This window comes from Myzus persicae, unplaced genomic scaffold (genome assembly GCF_001856785.1).
Source record: "Myzus persicae strain clone G006 unplaced genomic scaffold, MPER_G0061.0, whole genome shotgun sequence".
Classification (NCBI taxonomy): Eukaryota; Metazoa; Arthropoda; class Insecta; order Hemiptera; family Aphididae; genus Myzus; species Myzus persicae.
In genome coordinates, this window is record NW_019104457.1 from 7,757 (window position 1) to 28,841 (window position 21,085).

General features: G+C 31.0%; 1 protein-coding gene across 1 annotated transcript; it reads right to left on the reverse strand.

Moving 5' to 3' along the window:
* Positions 1 to 13,965: 13,965 nt before the first annotated feature.
* Positions 13,966 to 17,195, reverse strand: LOC111042322 (ATP-dependent DNA helicase pif1-like). Its single transcript, XM_022326894.1, has one exon. The coding sequence runs from the start codon at positions 16,238 to 16,240 to the stop codon at positions 14,342 to 14,344; it is 1,899 nt and encodes a 632-aa protein (XP_022182586.1). The 5' UTR covers positions 16,241 to 17,195; the 3' UTR covers positions 13,966 to 14,341.
* Positions 17,196 to 21,085: the final 3,890 nt, after the last annotated feature.

Consider the following 21,085-nt stretch of genomic DNA (forward strand, 5'->3'; position numbering starts at 1 on the left):
TAAAAAAATTGAATTACCCTTGTCGAATAATGTTAAGTTGTTCTATAGTGCTTGGGAAATGTATGTATTTATTTAATATTATAGGATTATTTAATGCTTCTGCAACTTCAGTAATACATCTACTAACTGAGGGTTGACTAAGGGCTGCGCCTCTGTGTTCCCCAATATCCTGCTGATAACTCCCACTAGCAAAAAATCTTAGAGCTGTTAATACCTTAAATGAAAATATTTTTTTATTATTATTTACTAAGTCATTAGCAAAACTAATAGTGCCTAATCTCAATAACATAGGCGCAACTAGGGGGAGGGCTAAGTCCCCCCAGTTATCCAAATAGCCCACCACAGTTTTTTGTTTAAAAATCGACTGAATTACTTAACAAAATTGTGAAGAAGCGTCCCCCCTCACAAGCATTGTTACCTTAGTTGCGCCTATCCTCAATAATCAATAGATAGCAACTAACTTTTCTTTTTATAGTTATCCCAGAAGACGTCATTGGACTATTCATGTAAGGAGTCAATGTATCTATAAGTTCTTCAACTAATTGCTTACTTAAACGATAAGTACCAATAAACTTCCGATCTGACAATTCTGAAAGAAAAAATATGTTTGGTTCCAAATTTAAATTAGTTAACAATATAAAATTAAAAGAAAAGGATTTTAGTAAGTCCGCTTAATAAATTGATATGAATAATAAACTATCTATTTGTCCTTTGTTATAAAAATATTAGTTATAATAAAGGTTGGACCTACCAACAAAAGGATCTTCTTGTTTTAATATTCGTCTTGGTTCATTATCGTCAATAAAATTGACGATTTCCATGTTTACTATGCCATTCAATTGCATATACATTTCTAAATCGTCATCAACAAATGCCATAACTAACACTAGTATAACTATTATCGGTAATAGAAAAAATGAATAAGAAAGTTCAAAGTATTTTAAATCGGCAATGAAATAAAATATATTTAACAGTTTAACAATATTAAACACTGATTAACAATGGAATTAAATTGGAAATTATGTGTCGAAAACCGTTTTCGACTCATAATCCGCTGTCGTTGTAAATAGTCGAAAACTACTATCGAATTAACAGTCGAAAACCGTTTGAGAATAGTCTTTTTTGTAAATGTCGAAACCATCAGTCTTTTCGACTGATTTTCCATCGAAAACTGTTTTCGATACCTTTGAGAATAGACCCCATATTAAGAAACATACAAAAACAAATAATTATAATGATAATAATTAATAATATTACAATATATTATAATCTATTTTTTTTACGTTTGATTGACGTGTTTGTTTCCAATTCAGATCTGTGAAAATGATCATAAAACATAATATTAAAAATTATATTGAACATTTTGTATATTATAAACTTACATCTGTAGTCGTTTTTCTTTTTTTTCAAAAAGTTTGTTAGTACGTATCAGTAACTGGTCTTCCAAGTGTTTGGAGCTAATATTAGTTCTATATGGAGACAGCACAAATTTTAAACCTGAGAAAAGTCTTTCAACACTGACTTGAGTTGCAGGCACACAAAATACAACACTAGCTAATTGATACAATTCCGGATGAGTATATTCCATACTTTTCCAAAATTTGAGTATATCAGTTTTATAATTTATTCGTTTTTGATGAATATTATAATTCTTCAGTATAGTTTCAATTTGTGTGAATATGACAGATGTCTGTGAAGAAGTTATTTCTAATGTTTCTATCTCGGTAGACTTGGACTTCAAGAACTGCTCTACTTGATCAGTTGAGTCCGAATCAGAGCTATCAAAATGTTCATCTATAGAAGTTTGATTATTTAAGTCTATATCATAATTATCATTATCATCACTCTGCAATTTGTTTAACTGAATCCAAACTTTTATTAAATGTTCTATGGAAATTAAACACTGTTCTTCGTTTAATGTTATTTTGTACCGCGGGTCCAAGAAGATAGCAGAAACAAAAACTTTATTATCGAGTATGAACTTTTCTCTGGAAATCATAAACTGCAATAATTTTTGAGCAAACGATGAATTTTGTGCTTCAGTTTTGAATTTGCATGCAATCCACTCTCCATAAAAGTCTGTAAGAGTAAGCTGTTCACTTTGTAGATTCTTTGTGCATATTTTGGCTGGTAATAAAGCTTTAAAAATTGTTTCGACATGCTGCCATTCATTGGAATTTAGACAAAATGATTTTAGCTTTTTATCATTTGCAGACATGTTTTTGATGAACACTTTTAAATGCTGTACTCTTTCCAACATATCACAGGTTGAATGCCATCTTGTTAAGCAATCAAGAATTGGAGTCTTAAGTTTTTCTTTTTTAATTAAATACATGTAAGTTTGATTACGTAGTTTTTTTACTAGGGCTCTAACTTTGTTCAAAACTGCACTGACACTGGCTTCTTTTAAACAATCAATGACTGCCAGTTGTAAGGTATGTGAAACACATCTCATACCTAATGAACAAAAAAAAATCCAATTGAACTAAGTAAAGCGTGTTTGTAAGATAATCCAATTATCCAACTTACCAGTAAAAATTGAAATATCTCCAACACATTGAGACTCAATATTAAGAAGAATGGCCTCACAGTACTCATTTTGTTGTTCCGAATCTGTTTCGACCAAGTCATCATATTCATTGTTATCAACTATATCAAGTAAATCATTGATATCATCATTATTTATCATACCTGAGTCTGTATTTTCATAATCACTGAAACATATTATAAATGACAATGTTTAATTTTAAATATTGTTGATTAAAATTAGGACAGAGAACATATAAATCAAAAATATTATTAAATATGCAAGCACTTATATACACTTAAAAACCATAAAATGTGTACTAAAAATAAAAATATACTCCAAAATAGTTTTCTAGTAATTAAATAAAAAATTTAAAATACTAGTTATTCAAAAAAACATTTTAAATAAAAATACATTTTAATAATAATAATATTATACTATTATAATTTATAACATAATTATAATAGTATAATAGTTATAACTTATAATACATTAAATCACACGAGGTAATAAAACCAAAACAACTAGTACTGGATGTAGAAAATAAAACTATCAAACACTATATTTAGGTTAAGTAATTGTTTGGCTTTAGTTTATGTCTTATGAACTTATAAATTATAATAGCTTACCTATCATTATCACTGTCAAAAGTATCATCTGCTTGATTAGAATTTGTTTTTTCTTTTGAACTAGACAGCATGGACTCTGGCTCATTTTCTACCTCAATAAATGCTTCTTTTTCAACTAAATCTACAGCTTTTATCATATTAGCGCCATTGTCCGATGTGATAGTATATAATTGCTTTGGGTGTACTCCATATTTGCTTAATGTTTCAAGTATCACATCTTTTGAATAAATTCCTGCATTCAGTTAAAAAAACCTTTATTAAATATTGCATGATAATGTAAATAAAATACTATGATATAAATAATATTTTGTACTAACCAGTGTGGGCTTCAGTGAGTTCTACTAAACCAATAGTTCTTAGTTTAATATGACCATCAAAAAAATATTGTAAATTTATACCAAGGAACCCTCTGTTCATTCTCGAAGCAGCATCAACTTTAAGAGAAATTAGTTTATTTTTCACTTCTGCTTTTATAGAATTTTGTAATAACAACGCTTCTTTACGAACATAATTTCTGAAATAAAATACATAAAAGTTAGATATCTAGTACTTGCTATATACTTGCATGTTTTCAATGTATTTTATCTAGGTGTAAATGATATGATATAAATTTTAAATACTCCTAACTTAAACTATTTAAAAATTAAAATATGATTATGACATTGAATCTTGGGGCAGGATAGTAGACAGTAGAATAGTATGCTCTGTACATTTTCCTCAAGGCTCATTTGATTACCTTTTTTTATTTTTTGGGAGTGTAATATGAAATATATGATTACAAAATTTACTATTTGGTAATATGTGGTTATGTGAATAAGTTATGGATATCAACCAAGAACTATCTATGGTTATTTAAAATTATAAATACTTAGGCATCTATATAGTTTTGGAAAGTGTTTTTTTCTAAAATATTTTTAAACAAAAAAATTAAAGCCAGATACTAAAAAAAAAGCTAAAATTATAGACATTTCTTTGGTTCAAAAATATATAAATGCACATAGTCTATTAATTAATGATGCCAGTACCTATAAATAAAAGAAATGTAACCAAACTAGATAGAGTCTTAAGCCTAACTCCTAGCCTGCTCTACTGTAAATATATACTTTATACCTATAGAATATTTAGGTACAAGTTTATTTGATTATCTCATTATTATTATTATGATCATAAAATTTATTAATAATATGATTATGAATATTTACCCAATTGAGTCAGAATTCAAGGAAACGTTATTCTTAATTCCATTTAGAACTGGGTCAATAATTCTTCTAAATCCACTATCATTCAAGCTTGAATATGGGCGTCCATTGACTGTCACCATTTCCACACATCCATCGATTAGAGTTTTCATAGTATGATTCACTCTTATTCCAGGAGTCATTTGAAGAGTAGTTTGTTTGAATTTACTTGCATTAATTTTGTCTGGTTTTGTAGTTATAAAAGTGTTATCCTGCGATTTAATAAATTCTTCATACTCATCTGGATGTAGCTCTAAATGTTTTTTCAAATTTGTTCCATGATTAGTCTATACAAAAAAAAAATACAAAATACAAAATATAAAACCAAAAAATTAATTAAAAACCATGACTAAATTCCAGATGTGTATGTATGTATTTAAAAAGTTAATATAATCTGAATTTCATTTTTCGCATAAAAACTTTGAAATATTTTACATAACTAATAAGAATCAGAAAATGTATGTTTTAATAGTAAATTTTTATGTTCAATTTATTATATTTATGCATTTCATAGTTTAATAGTTTAATACAATAATACAAATATATTTTTTTTAGATTACATCCATAACAATTGTTACCTACTATGAAATGGAATAAACTAACCTAACTCAAACGTCTCAAACAAATAGTTACAATATTTTTATATAATATAAATTATAAATAACATATAATAACTTAGGTATAATATAGGTAGATATATTTTAAAGATTAATGGTACCTAAATAAGAGTTTATTAATTAAATTATGTGTATTTTACACTTCTGAGTTTACCTATTGTATTTTAATTTTGTAATATACTTAACAACATTGAAATCATGAGGTGTGTCAATTCGACAATCGTGCATATATTTAAATAGATTTTTATCATAGAGTAATACATTTTTTTAATAAAACATACTAAATCATATTAAAAGAATTTCAGATTGCAAATATAAGTAGTAGGTAGGCTAACCTATACATAGTAAAATATTATCAGAAGTTAATTGGATAAAATAGGATAGTATATTTTGTAATTTAAAATTTTTCAAATACCTATTAACAGTTTTCAAATAAATAAAAAAACAATTTGATTTTTGACTTTATCATTTGATTAGGTAATACCTACACTTCATAAACATTTATATTTTATAGGACTTTACCTACCTAGGTCATAACTTTTTTAACTTAGATATAGGTTCTAAAGTTCGAAGGTATAATAATGTATAATATATACTTACTTTAAGTTTTGCAGAACATATTTTACATTTTGACTCGTTATTGACTCTATCATATTCATAATGGTTTCGAATTGCACTTTTAATTGGTCGACCCATGTTAAATTTTTTTAAATAAAAGAATGTAACACAATTACACAACTAAACAAGTCATTAATAATGGCATAAACTCAGAAATAGTATGCTATAATAATTTAAAAGTTTACAAAATTACAACAAACTGTATAAAAGTATAAAACACATACCAACCGTACCTCTCCAGTGCTGACTGCCGCGGTGCCAGGTCAGTGCACGTCGATAATGTCATATAAAATGGATTTTCTTATCTACTATTTTTAGTTCTTCAATGTTGAATAATATGCCCGTATTATTAGTTATTACTTATTAGTTATTACTATACATTTTCACTCGACTAGTGATTTATTTCTATTAATAATCAATTGGTTGTGTTTACTGTTGAGTTTGATACGTCTCTCTGATTCTACGTCGATGACGGACGAATAACAAGTTACAAGTTTAGGTAGGTACAACAGTCAACAGTACAACACAAAAACATTAAAAGATTTGACTTTTATTTTTCTGTACCTACAAATTGTCTACCAAAATAGTAATTTCTATAGTTTTACTAGTCCAAATAACTAGTCTAACCTAACCAAAATAACCCTTTTATAATTAAGGTTACGGTTACGGTTACGGTTTTTCATTTTTGGAAATAAAGGTTCCGGTTCTAGTTACGGTTCCTAAACTTTTAAGGTTAACCGGTTCCAGAACCGGTTCTTTTCGGTTCCGGTTCTGGTCCCTGATTTAAACCTGTATTATATCATTGACCGTGATCTTTTTTCCATAACTCGATTCACAAGTCGATTCGTTGGAAACTAACTATCAAGATAATATTATTATCTGATTTTTTCTTTTCTTTGACTATTATCGTTTTTCCCCGTAACCCTTCAGATCGAAATGGTTTTTACTTTCCTCATTATTCATATATAATGGGAAAACAGTATTTTTACTATCTAAACTAAAAACATTAACCGTTACATTATTTATACGTTCAAATGTTTTAATTTGATTAACAGGTGTCGGGAAATTGAGACAGTGAAAATTTAAACCACTTTTTTTTTCAAGAAATTTAAAATATTGATTACTAAATTTAGTTTTATCTGCACGATTATTATATTTAGTTAAAATTGCATATTTAAAACATTTTTCATCATTGTTTTTTACGTTTATAACAGCTTTCTTATTTCGTATACTATCAGGTAAAGTTAAATAAGTAGACCCGGTTAACGGGTTTACAATGTTAATCCTTAATTGTAACGCATCAATTGAATATAAACTCCACCCGCTTTGTTTCGTAACAAAATTACTTTCCTCCTTGTTAATTTTATTAAACATTTTTTTTAATATATTTTCAAAATTTGAATTTGTATATGCTAAAATATTTTCTGTTTTAAATGAAATATCTCGGTGTTCCTGTGTTAGTACACGTACGTAATCACAGTCGAGATACAAATTAAATTTAATTGTTGATTGCTGGGTAAATTTTTTTAATTTACAAACTAACATTTCAAAACTATAGTCGAAAAATTGATTAAAGTCTATAAAGTTATAATCATTTTTTAAAACAAACGTTTTAGAACATTTTTTAAAACGATCTATCTGAATAAGACCACTTCCGATTACGTTCATGCGTGTTCTTTTGGTTATTATTGTCTGCATTTTACTGTAATTAAAATAAGTAATAACTAAATTATTGATATACGAATAACGTATAATGTATGCATTTATGTTTCACAATATATATATATATATATATATAAATATAATAACCGTTAGCGTATCAAGGATTTTTGATTAATCAAAATTAAATGATTATTACAAATTATAATATGATTAGTAACCTAATGATATATAATATTAGGTTATTTTTTATTTTAGACTGAAACTAATTACGAACTAATAGCAATAAAGATAAGACAATATTATTTTATTATTTTACTTAATATTTTCTGATAATTGTGTTTAATACATACATAATTGAAAATACATTTCGTTAATTTTACATCATTAACTGCGTCGTGTATATAAGTTATATCATGGTTTTGATCACATATCGTATCATGAGTTTCTTTCAACGATAAAAATCTACCATTTTTTATAATATAACCTAATTTATGGGTTAAAATAATTTCATTACTTTGAAAATTAAGTAGCTTTAAATAAAATATTTTATTATTATCAATATCGTACGCAGTCATATTCAACATTATATTTGTATTAAAACCTAATCTTAATAAAATATTTTTATCGCAACTACCATTCCATAGTAAAATAATTGCATTTTGATTATTAAAATTAAGATAGTTTTTTAAATAGTTTTTAGTTAAGTTTGAAGTTTTTGTTTCCATAGCTAAATTTAATTCATTTAGTATAACTTGAAGTTGATCTGGTTTATTAACAAAAATATTTTGTAATAAATTTATAGTTTTTATATATGAATAATTATTCATTAATTGTATTCTTCCGTCAGGTGATATTATTAAAGGTCGACCTCGCATGCGTATAATTTTAGATTTTATGTGAGTCTGTGATATAGCTGCAGAAATAAGTATTAAGTCGGTACGTTGATAGTTGGTGAATTCAAAATCGATTATAATTATTGTATTTCTCGTTTTTTCCCTGCAAATTTACATCATTTAATTACAACATTAGTATTACTTCGATATATTTAATTTAGTATATTAAATCATCTGATTTATATTTCACTGAAATTTGATAATTTAAAGATCATATTTATTTATAATCAATTATATTTTTATTTTATACATAACTTACATGTTGTGGTATAACCACTTGATTACTGCACGAATCACCGAACAAAGTACGTTAAGACGTAAAATAGTTAAAAATGAATTGACACAATAAACTGATTATTTAACTTAGTATAAATTATTATTGAATTTCGTATGACTTACAAAAACTAGGAAAACAGTCGTGTGTAAGCGACGATGAAACTGTAATAAAGTCCGCGACCACACAAGTACGCTAGACGATATTCTGACAAACTATAAGGTTCTATGCAAAATAGTAATACAATTATATAGAATTTACAGTGATTATGGATAAGATGATTTACGTAATTGTACCCTACTAGTTCAAAACTTGCCAATAAGATGTCGATATTAGTGGTGTGATCCGATGGCGTGATGTTATGTGATGCTGTACTAATACCGAACTTAGGACTTTATGTTTTTTATACAGAATTAGTAATATTGTGTATGGAAAAATTAGCAATTATGCAAAATAAAAATTGATACAAATCAATGATTATCATAGTACATCAGAACAAAGGACCTCTAAACACAAATGTGAAAAGCCTAAAAACAAAATGACGACACTACATTTATTTTATTTATAGCTTTTTACTCTGTATATAATCACCCAGCAGACAATGATTATAGTTAGTGTTAAATCTCTACATTGTATTCACCAGGACTGTGTGTGTGTGTGTGCAGGGACGGATTGGGCCATAGGGAAATCGGGAAATTCCCGATGGGCCGCTTACTAAATAGTAAATAGTGGGTAAACGTAAATATAATAAAATAAATATTACTATTGATTATAAATTATATTTTATTCAATGATATTACGTAATAACAGTCTATAATATAATAACGTAAAACATTGTAAATTGTAATAATACAAGTATACAACGTCTACAACAGAAACTGAATAATATTAATTATCAATAAGTAATACCAATAGGCAATAACAGCTGTAATCAAAAAATCGACTTCCGTGGACAGTAAAATCTATAAATAATTGGTTATTCGGGTTGTCGTCGATCAGATGGGCCGGCGGGTAATGACGACGAATATTAACGATTCAAGTCGATGCGGGTCGTTAATATGAATACCAAATAACCAATATTTTTATTTTTATTTGAAATTTATGTTATTTATATTTAAATATCAATCGTCATTTAATACCTCGATATCAGCACTCGGCAGTCGGCAGTGAGCACGTCAATTTGATTAATTTTAATAGTTGCGAATTTATAATAAAAATTAAAATGGAAATGGATGGGTCAGACTGTGGTAAAAAGCGAAAAGGAGGAGCTGAAAAAATTCGTGACAAAAATAAAAAAATGCTACTTTTAGAAGCAAAGGCTTCTAAAAGCATCAAATCATTTTTCAAGTATCAGAATAGCGAAGTGAGTTTTAGCTGAACTTTGTCATTATAATAATAATATATTAATAATTAAAAATATTAAACTGTTAGTTGTTACTGTACAAAGTACAATAATCTACAATTTATTTTATTGATAGAGAATGAGAGAAACAACATATTTTGCAAAATACTTAATGCAATAAGTACCTATTTTATTTTTTTAATATGAAAATATACATTAAATTATTTTAGTGTGATATTCAACTGATACTTTTAAAAATTATAGATAAGTATAAATTATGATTTATCGATTTAATAACAAGGCTGGGCAAATTAATGTTTTTTTTTTTTTTTTAACTCAGTTTTTAACTTAACTTAAACCCTAGTATACCTAATAATTATAGTTTTATTTTTAGAGTATTATTAATGGGGATGAAACTACTACAGATGTTGAAGTTGGAACATCTACTTTAGATGAAGTAAGTCTTGTACCTAATTTATTGTTGTTCTTATAAAAGTACTATTAAATTATTATATTTAACTACTCAATTTTTCTTATAAAAGTAAATAATTTTACTATAACTTATGTGCATAGTCACATAATTGATATGTCTTATAATCTTACAAATACTAAAACTGAATGTATAATATTTCTTAAAATTTTAATTAAATAGGTGACTGATAGTTGCATTAATAACGTTAGTTTGGAGAATGAAACTTTTAGTATTGGAAATAAAGATAATGCAAATATTGCCTTGAATCTGAATGTAATTGAATCTATTGATCATCAAAAAAGTGTTAGTAATGATGTAAGTCTTGTAATTGTTGTTCTTATAAAAGTAAATAATATTATTATAACTTATGTGCATCGTCGCATAATTGATATGTCTTATACTCTTACAAATACTAAAACTGTATGTATAATATTTTTTAAAATTGTAATTAAATAGGTTACTGATAGTTGCATTAATAACATTAGTTTAATGGAGAATGAAACTTTTAGTATTGTAAATAAAGATAATGCGAATACTGGCCTGAATGTAATTGAATCTATTGATCATCAAAAAAGTGTTAACATTGAAGTTATACCTAGTAAGTTTTTTTTAATTTTGGAAACAATATTTTAGTTAGCATACAAAGGCACATAGACAAAAATAATATTAATTACAATTCTGTGGCTCGAGTCGAATAGTGTCAATCTCACTTATTGCAATTTTTGAAAATAGAGGAATTTATAATATTTTTAATTAAAAATATTTGTAGAAATATTATATTACAAATTACAATTTACTAATTTGAGCATTTGGCTCATTATTATAATAATTTTTATTATAACCTATGTGTCTTTGTGTCTATTGTAGTTTGTAAATTATCAAACTAATCAATGTGTAATTTTTCTAATTTTGGCCCTCTAGATATATTCAAGAAACCTGAAATTACACAGCTCAATCAATTTTTCAAATATCATCCTCAAAAACCAAAATTAAATGAAGAAACTCCATTTAATTTTCAAAAAGCTTTCTTTAGAAATAATGGCTCTGAACGAAAATGGTTAACCTACAATAAAAATCCAAAAAAATTGTTCTGTTATTTGTGTCTTGCATTTTCTTCAGAAAGTAATAATTTTACTAAAGGCTTAGATGTATGGAGCCATACTTATATTCGAATTGATGAACATGATAAAAGCACAGTACATAAAAATTGTGTATCAGCTTTTTTTCTCCATTCAAATAAACATGATATTGGTTCACTACTTTTCTGTGAAACTAAAAAAGAAATTAAAAAAAACCGCGAAATTGTTACAAGAGTGATTGAAGCTGTTAAACTTATAGGAAAACGTGGATTGAGTTATAGGGGAAATCAATTTGAAGCAGCATACACATTAGATAATCCATTTGTAGACCATGGAAATTTTTTAGAAATCATATTGTTTTTAGCAAAATATGATTTTCAAATGAAAGATCACTTGGAAACCGTAATAAAAAAGAGCCGTAAAGCCCACGAAAGTGGTAGTAAAGGAAGAGGAGGACTGGTTACATTTATTTCTAAAACCACAGTTGATTATGTTATTGCTGCAATAAGTCGTTTGATAAAAAAATCAATTTGTGATGAAGTTAAAAATGCTAAAATGTATGCAGTTATGCTGGATACTACTCAAGATATTACATCATCGGATCAATGTGCAGTAGTCTTAAGATATGTCGATGACAATGGTATTCACGAAAGCCTAATTGCAGTTGTTAACTGTTCAGATTCAACAGGTAAAGGCATGCACGATTTATTACAAAATGTTTTACTTTTAAATGATTTGAATGTAAAAAAAAACTGTATTGCTAATACTACCGACGGTGCGGCTAATATGCAAGGGGAGTACAATGGATTCTCAGCATGGCTTAATGAATCATCCCCAAATCAAGTTCATGTTTGGTGTTATAGCCATGTATTAAATCTAGTTTTGTCAGATGCTTCCAAATCACCATTGGCTGCTGCATCTCTTTTTAATTTGTGTAATAGTTTAGCGGTGTTTTTCAAAGATTCACATAAGCGTATGAGAGTTTGGACAGAACGATGCCATAGTCTACATCACCGCTTACAAAGTATTGGTGAAACAAGGTGGTGGAGTAAAGAAGTTGCACTTGTTAAAATATTTGGATCAACTGAAGGTCCATGTAAGAGCAATGCACTGTATGTTGATGTTTTAATGGCTTTATATGATATTCTAAACGATGAAAAATCTACACCAGATATAAGGGTCAAAGCTGAAACTATGAAAAATACATTATTGAATTTTTCTACTATTTTGACTGCATATATATATATTAGAATTTTTAGTATTACAGGTCCTTTATCGAGATACCTGCAATCAAAATCAATGGATTTAATTACGGCTCAGAACCTAGTTGATGGAGCACTTGAACATTTAAAAAAAGTTCAAAGAAATATGGAATGGATAAAATTATCTGCAGAGTCATTTGTTATTTGGGCTAATACTGAGTTAGATTTACAATTTAATGGTGATAGTCCTATAACTGTAAATGAAATATTACCTAATATAAAAACCAGAAAAAAAAAAATGTTACCAGGTGAGATTAGTAATGATATGGTACATGAGCATCCTTTAAAGAAGTTTGAAATAGAAGTTCATAACAGAATATTAGATATAGTTGTTGAGAGTATTAACAAAAGATTTATAAAACACAGAAAATTGTATAATGATTTATCATGTTTGTCACCAAGTTATTTTTCGTATATAATTCAAAATGGTTTGCCTGATCAAGCATTGACTACTTTGTGTGATAAGTTAAAGAGTTTAAATTCAAATATAACTTACAACGGTCTAAAGGATGAGTTAATACATTTTGCGAAAAATTGGGACAAGTTAAAGAAAAGTCTTGCTGAATCATTTGCTACTTCATACTCTTTGGAGCTAACACAAGATGAAGAAGATGACATTGAATCTCAAATGAATCCTGAATCACAAAATATAACTTGCAAGAGTTGCAAAAACTGTGTTGTTTGTTGCTATAACATTTTACAAAAATATAATTTATATTGTGATGCATATGCTAATTTATTTTTGGCATACAAATATGTACTTACTCTACCATCAACTCAAGTATCATGTGAAAGATCTTTTTCTTTCTTAAAAAATATTAAATCAAGACTTCGTAGTCAGCTTTCGGATCCAAAACTAGAAGCATTCATGTTAATGGCCATCGAAAAACAGAAATTAACACTACTGGATTCAGATAAAATAATAGAAGAATTACAAAAAGAGAGTTTTCTTTTAAAAAAAAATCTGTCATTGTAAATTAAACCATTTTATTCAAATAAAAAATAATTACTAACATTTTATTATGTAACATTTATTTATTATGTAGGTAATACTATTGCTATTTTTTATTATTACATTTTATTGTTAAAGGTTGATTTTATAATAACACTGATTATAGTAGACTACTCTTTAAAATACTAAAAAAAAATACCATCTTCAGTATGGTACACTTGCCAGTTGCCCCCAATCTCCCAATAAATAGTGGGCCGGTAAAAAAGTATTTTCCCGGGCTGGTCCGAAATTCCAATCCGTCCCTGGTTACATGACACAAATTAATAATTATCATCAAATAATGTTTAAGGCATATAATATAGTTTATGTAACAGACATATTGTAAACATATTACTATAGGTAATAACAGTTATCGAATACATAACATGACAATAAAAATGTTAACATTAGTTACGAATTCACTATAAACTCATATCATAGTGAATCCGCATCCAGAGAGAACCACGTGGAGGTTGTCAAACTTTCTCTCTACCACAAAGACCACAAAGACCACGAAGCACAAGAATAACCACGGCTCAATATATTGTGTTTGAAAAATATATTAACCGTGTCAGAGCTATGTGTGACATCTTACAAGAATAACAGCAGCATAATATATTATGTTTGAAAAATATATTAACCGTGTCAGAGCTAAGTGTTTCGAGAATAACAGCAGCGTAATATATTGTGTTTGAAAAATATATTAGCCGTGTTAAACCGATATGATTACCAACGCATCAGTCCAGAACCTCCCTGTACACGATGTTCTTGGTGACATCGGTGTACATGCCGACTCTCAGTGACTGTGCGTTTCTCACTCTCGAGAACGCCACGTACAGTTGCCCGTGCGTGAACACGGGCGACGGCAGTAGCAGACCCACTCGGTCGAACGTCTGACCCTGCGACTTGTTGATGGTCATGGCGAACGACAACCTCACCGGGAACTGAACGCGCCGCATTATGATGGGCAGGTCGTCCTCGCCGCTGGACGTGAGCGGTATCGCAGGCACGACTATATCGTCCTGTGCGTCAACGTTCAAAATCCTGGCCTTGAAATTGTGATGACGCAGTTCGGTGACCACCAACCTAGTGCCGTTGCACAGCCGTCTCTTCGGTTCGAGATTTCTGAGCAGCATGACGATTGACCCCACCTTCAACGTCAGCCGGTACGGCGGCAGGCCGTCCGGTTCCAAACTGTTGAGGAATTCTGTGGGGAAATTGGCCACTTCGTCGGGATCGTCGACGACCACGGTGTCGATGGAGGTGTAGCTCCTCTGGGCACCGTCGACGCGCTGAAGCACGTCCCTGTTGACGGCTCGACATTCGTCGTTCCTGGGACACAGAACGATTCTCCGAGAAAAGTCGTCGACGTTGGCCAACGACATTTGCTCCGGATAGACGAAATCTATGAGATCAGCAACGTCACATGTCATTGCCCGGGGGATTTGCACGGTGTCTGGGACACCGTCGACCGCGGGCAGTCGACCGTTGCCGAGCTGGAGCAACCAAGCGGCGAAGCGCGCGTCGTTGTCGGCGCGCATGTTGCGGACCAGGTTAAAGCGCTCCATGCCACGCCACAGACTGTTGTGCCTGATCGAGGACATGACGATGTCAGCCCTCGATCCTCTTCGGACCACGGGCAATATCTGCCTGAAGTCGCCCGCGAACAGCATGGGTTTACCGCCGAACGGTAATTCTGATCCCATGACGTCCCTGAGCAGGCGGTCCACCACCGTCAGCTGCAGTCCCGGGGACATTGGCGCCTCGTCCCACACGATGAGTGCCGCGTCGCGTATCTTGCGCGCTCGCTCGGACTGCATGGTGATGGTCGATGTAGAGTCGTCGGTCAGCGTGCCGAACGGCAATCCGAACGTCGAGTGCACGGTCATGCCGCCGTCCATGAGTGACGCTGCGATCCCGGTGAATGCGACGCATAACACCGACCGGCCACTGCTGCGGAGCGACCAAATGAGGCATCCGTACAGAGTCGTTTTTCCGGTGCCGCCAGGTCCGTCGACGTAGAAAGTCTTCGCTGCTTCTAGGCCGTCGTCGACGGCCGCCATTACGCGGTCGAACACCGTTCGCTGTTCGGCGTTCATGTCGTCCAACTGTTGTGCCCACCGTGCCGCCGCGTCTATCGCTTGGAACAGTCTGTCGTCCTGTTCCGGTTCCAGCATTAGGGGGTCGGGCAGGGGCAAACCGTAGTCGCCCAGCGACTTTCCGTGCGCACGAAGTAGATCCCCGATGGCGTTCAGACACGCGGCCCTCGCGCGGTCGACGTCTTGGAGGCGCCTATTGAAATCCTCCATCAGGTTTGCTTCGTTCGCCTCGTACAACGCCAGCGGGTTTGACGGCTCGCAGAACACCAGTATCGTGACGAACAGATATCGCAGTTGCCGCGGTGTGTCCAACGCCGCCGATTCCGTCAGACAGGCCCGCCACGCTCGGTCGTCTTCCAATAACCCGAGTGCGACGGCCGCCGCGGTGTACATTCCGTGAACGACCCCGTCCACCGTCCTTATGTCTTGGAAGGACTGCGGACCTCTTCGGTTCAGTAGTAGCAGTCGCAAGTGGAAACGGTCCCGATCCAGCGGGTTGACGATGTACATCCGAGCCAACGTCTCGTTTGCCATCATTCTCCGGCGCCGCGCCCAGGTCCGCTGAGCCGCGTTCCACGTGTAATGCGTCGGTATATCGGTGTACAGGTATTGTCGAGCTTCCACGTCGTTTATGTTGAGCGCGAAGAACTCAGTTAGCCTCGTACGATGTAGAGCTTCGTTTTGCAACCGCTCTTGCGCTTGTCCCGGAGCAAAGTAGACGTTTTGTCGACCTTCTAGGTGGACAGGAAGTCTGACGATCGTGTGACTTCTCTTGTGCAATTCGTACGAAAACAGCCGCCAGATGCCTTCTGGCGGACTGACGTATCTTGTGTTTACGAAACTGAAAACAAATACAATGCTATGTATAAGACGGCTAACGCTATATCTTCTTACTGTCAAGTGTTGTAATAATTGTTATAATTATTGTATAAGGCTGAGCGAGAATCAAATTATATACTATTATAACGTAGAGTCATTTAAACGAACAGACATTTACAATAGGAAACAGTTTGAGTAGGTGTAAGTGAAAAATATAAGTATTCGAATTATAATCGTGGTGGATATACCTAAGGAACTGAATGAATACTATAAAAGTGTCATTCGTACAAAAATAGTAATAATCTATAATAAGTCTACTGTAGTAATGGCGTCGACGTTTACAACTAATGTGGAGTTGGAATAAGCGTGTTGCGTGATAATTAATATTTAACAAACAAAGATGTAGACACAATTATTACATACTACATAATATAAATGATGTGCCTACCGATATTGCTGTACTCTAGTAGCAAAACTAAGAACCCAACCTCTGTAAGTTTATTCATGTAGCAAAGTATTGAAACACAATTCAATAACAATTATCGAATGTCAATAAAAAAAAGTACACGGGGGTACGGCAGAGTATACCATGTCTTAGTAAATTTTTATAAAATCTGCTTAATTAATGTATTTATGTATGTGTACAGTTGAAATATAATTTTAGTGATAATTTGATATTGTTTGAAGTATATATAATATAATACATTAAAATAATAGAAGGTATCGTCCAATAATATATGGTGTGTACAACTGACAAAAAACCTAATTTGATAAGAGTTCATGCGCTAGGAAGTATTTTGCTTAACTACACCAATCACAAATGCTGCAATTTACAATCTAAAAATACATAATGTATACAAAGAGTGATTAGAAAAATATTTAATACATAAAATTGAATGCATAAAATATTGTTCTACACTAATAATGATGGAATAGTAATCATGTGCCATGATGTACAAATGTACATACATACAATTATATATTATATAACTATATATATTATATAACTCTTACACACAAATAAAGAAATATAGTATTGATATTGCTTCAACAATTTCTATAACTATAATTTCAATGAACACTCACTTGGCTAGTTTATCCTGGTCAAAAACCTCCAGCGTCACACAGTCATGTCTCTTGTAGATGTACTTGTAGATGTACATGACGCTCTTTATGAAGAAGCAGATCTCGACATTGATGTGCGCGTCGTACTTTGCCAAGAATTACGGGTTGTGAGGAACTACATACTCGTTGCCAACCTCGTGATTTCTCAAGAGGACCACTTGACCGTCGTCTGGACGGCGGTACTTTGGGTAACCGCCGTCCGAAACCTACACAGTCTCCTCTGCGTATGGTTTCGGGTACTCCTTGGAGCAACTGTTGTCCACCATGCATGGACACTGTAGGTTGACCCATCACAAGGCCAGTGTATCATGTGCGACGTGACTCACGTGAGTAAGCGCCTGTTGGTTGCCGGGTCCGGTTAGTCTAGTGGTATACCTAACCTAACCTAACCTATAATTGTGTATCCGTAGTGATAGATCAGTACCAAACGGGGGAATAGGAGAGGATTTGGATGTTCGACAAGACAACTAGTTCTGCCGAGTATAATTTAACGTATATTTTTAAAATGTAAAATAAAATGTTATATAAAATATTTTACTTTACCGATGACCTGGCAGCAACAATACACGGAGCAAGTGGTGAGACCAGACTAACTTCGTTAGGCTGACGAATGTCTAGCAGGCCGAACGATTATTATAAATTTTGTTTACTATACAAAATAGTTATACATATATAATATAGCTTTACTCCGTGATATTACAGAATGGATAAAAAATGACACGCGCATCTATGATATATGTATAATATATGATACTATACGTAATATTATAATTATAAAAATATGAAAACTGTAATGGTGTTCTACACCATTACAATTCAATGTATTTATTTTGTTTTTATGATTTTTTCGAAGTTGACACCGATTTCATTATTCTGGGAACATTACAGAAAGAAATATATAACTATTTTCACAAATTAGTAGATATTATAAATCATACGTCCTGCGTTTCTGCGTGTGGAGCTCATAACAGTCAACATTGTAAATTGTACAAGTGAATATAAGTGAATATAATTTACAGTATTCAGTCAAACTACTCTAACTCGATTTATCATAAGAAGCAGGTAAAATTGATAATGAGTTGGTTATAAGTTATAACCATAGAGCATAGACCTTATTATACTTATAATGTTTATAGTTATAACATAATATACATATATATTTGGGTATAATAATTACAGTAGCACAACTACCCGGGAGTGGGCGTTGTTGATTACTGAAACCCACAGACTGCAGGGGCTCTAGACCTCAGACCTACTAATAATTTACTATTTTCGTATTTGATAACAAATATCAAAATCACATTATTTTAATGTATTTATGTATAAATCAAATTTCACTGTCAGTATAGATATTTGATGTGTTATTGAAATATTATTCTATAAATATAAAATAATGATGACATTTCTCCATATTTTACCAGGCAAATTAAAGAAGGATTATTAAACACATTAATTAAGGACCTAGCTTTGTTTATAATTAAAAATGGTTTCTGTAATCCATATTGCGATGTTATGAATGCATGTATGTTGTATAATTTGTATTCCATATGACTGTAGTAACGGCGGAAAGGTAATTCTCAAAATTGAAATTAATCAAACACTATTTGAGGAATAGTATGGGTCAGGATCGCCTATCTAATAAAGCTATTTTAAAAAGATATAGAAAAAGATGTAGCTAATAAATTTATAAAAAAGATTTCTTCATTACATTTGATGATTCTAAAAGAAGAAAAAATCTTATTCAAGTAAAGAAAATATTTAATACTACCAAAGATATGAATTAGTATTTAGCTTATAAGTAAATTACCTACTTAATTATTTTAATGGTGTGAATACATATTATTTAAAATATATTGCATGTAAATAAACTACTATTGTAGTCTGTACTCTGTAGGCTGTAGTCTTATAACTTATAAGTATTAATATTATTATTTGTTTTTATGAATATTGAATATATTTTTAATATATATCATATATGTATATATATATATATATTATAGAAGGTATGTCGCATTAAGATATAACACATTTACATAATTTTATATTTAATAGTATACAATTTGATAGGTACTCCTCTTTGATATTATAGTATAAAAAGAAAAATTATACCCAAAATAAAAACATTATATTTTTCTTTTTATCTTTCATTTTTATGAAGCCTCCTAAATTCATAATACTTTAGACGCCCTAGGGTCTAGGGAACTTGCCCCATTTGCACAGCCCTCTTGAGACGGCTATGACAATTTTAAAATATTATACTATAAGTATTATAGTAATAATGGAAGTTCTTACGATTAATACTTTTTGAATAATAACAAAATAACAAAAATTGTTTGAAGAGAAATTCTATATTTTAAATTTGAACTTAACAATATAATTATTTTTTTAATCAAAACTTAAATTATATTTTCACGCTTTTGGAATAAAAATTTATGATTGCATGAATTTTTCACAAGGTACAGTAAATATTTGACATATTTTCATGATTTTGACAAATTGTATAAATATTTTAAGTTTAAACGTTCATAAAAAAATTTCGTGACTATGTATTAGGAAATCTTTTAATTACGGCTAGAATAACTTATGAATTTTATATTACATTTTTAAGTTTCCATACAGAGTAAAATTTTTCAATATAAATTGAAAAAAATCAATAGTTATAATAGAAATTTTCTACTTATCATTTACGTTCCGGGCTTTTAAATTCCTTAATATTACGTTACGGATTACGGTCTTGTGTTTTACATTCCGGAATTTCACGTTTCGGGATATTAAATTCCGGGATTGAACGTTCCTTATTATTACTTTCCGGACTTTTATAGCCCTCCAGTCCATCGTATGACGAAGATTCATCTAATCTCGAGACTGAAAAAGAAATATTAAACGTGACACATAGGTTAATAAACTTCGACAGTCCAAATAAAAATAAAGTAAAAACTAAAACGGAGAAACCTACCATAACGATAATTAGTAGTTCAGATAATAGGTCAGGTAGAACTACTTGTAGTAAGGTCACCGATAGTTTTGAACACACAGAGTATTGTTCGATAAAAAATTACGAAATAAAAAAATGGTTACCATAAGACTAGATGATGCTTTTAAATTAATACCTTTATGCACGGGAGAGGATGACAGGTCTAGTCGAAAAAAAACATGCACCAACGTTAATAAAATATATTTCCACCAGATTACTCGGTAGAGCGTTAGAAATGATACGATATAAAAATGTGACCAAGTGGACATTCATTAAAAGCTATTTAACAGACGAGTTAGAGGATTTAACAACTGCATCAAGCTTACAAATACAACTAAATTCAATTTAAATGCGCAATGATGAGGACGTAAATGAGTATTGTCATAGAGTAGAAAAGTTATATTATAATTATGTACCGCCTGTACACTTAATAAAATATATTCAGAAGCGAGAGTAATAACCGA

Bases quoted from the DNA above. Each gene is read 5' to 3' on its own strand.
- LOC111042322 (XM_022326894.1), bottom strand. From the start codon at position 16,240: ATGATGGCAAACGAGACGTTGGCTCGGATGTACATCGTCAACCCGCTG.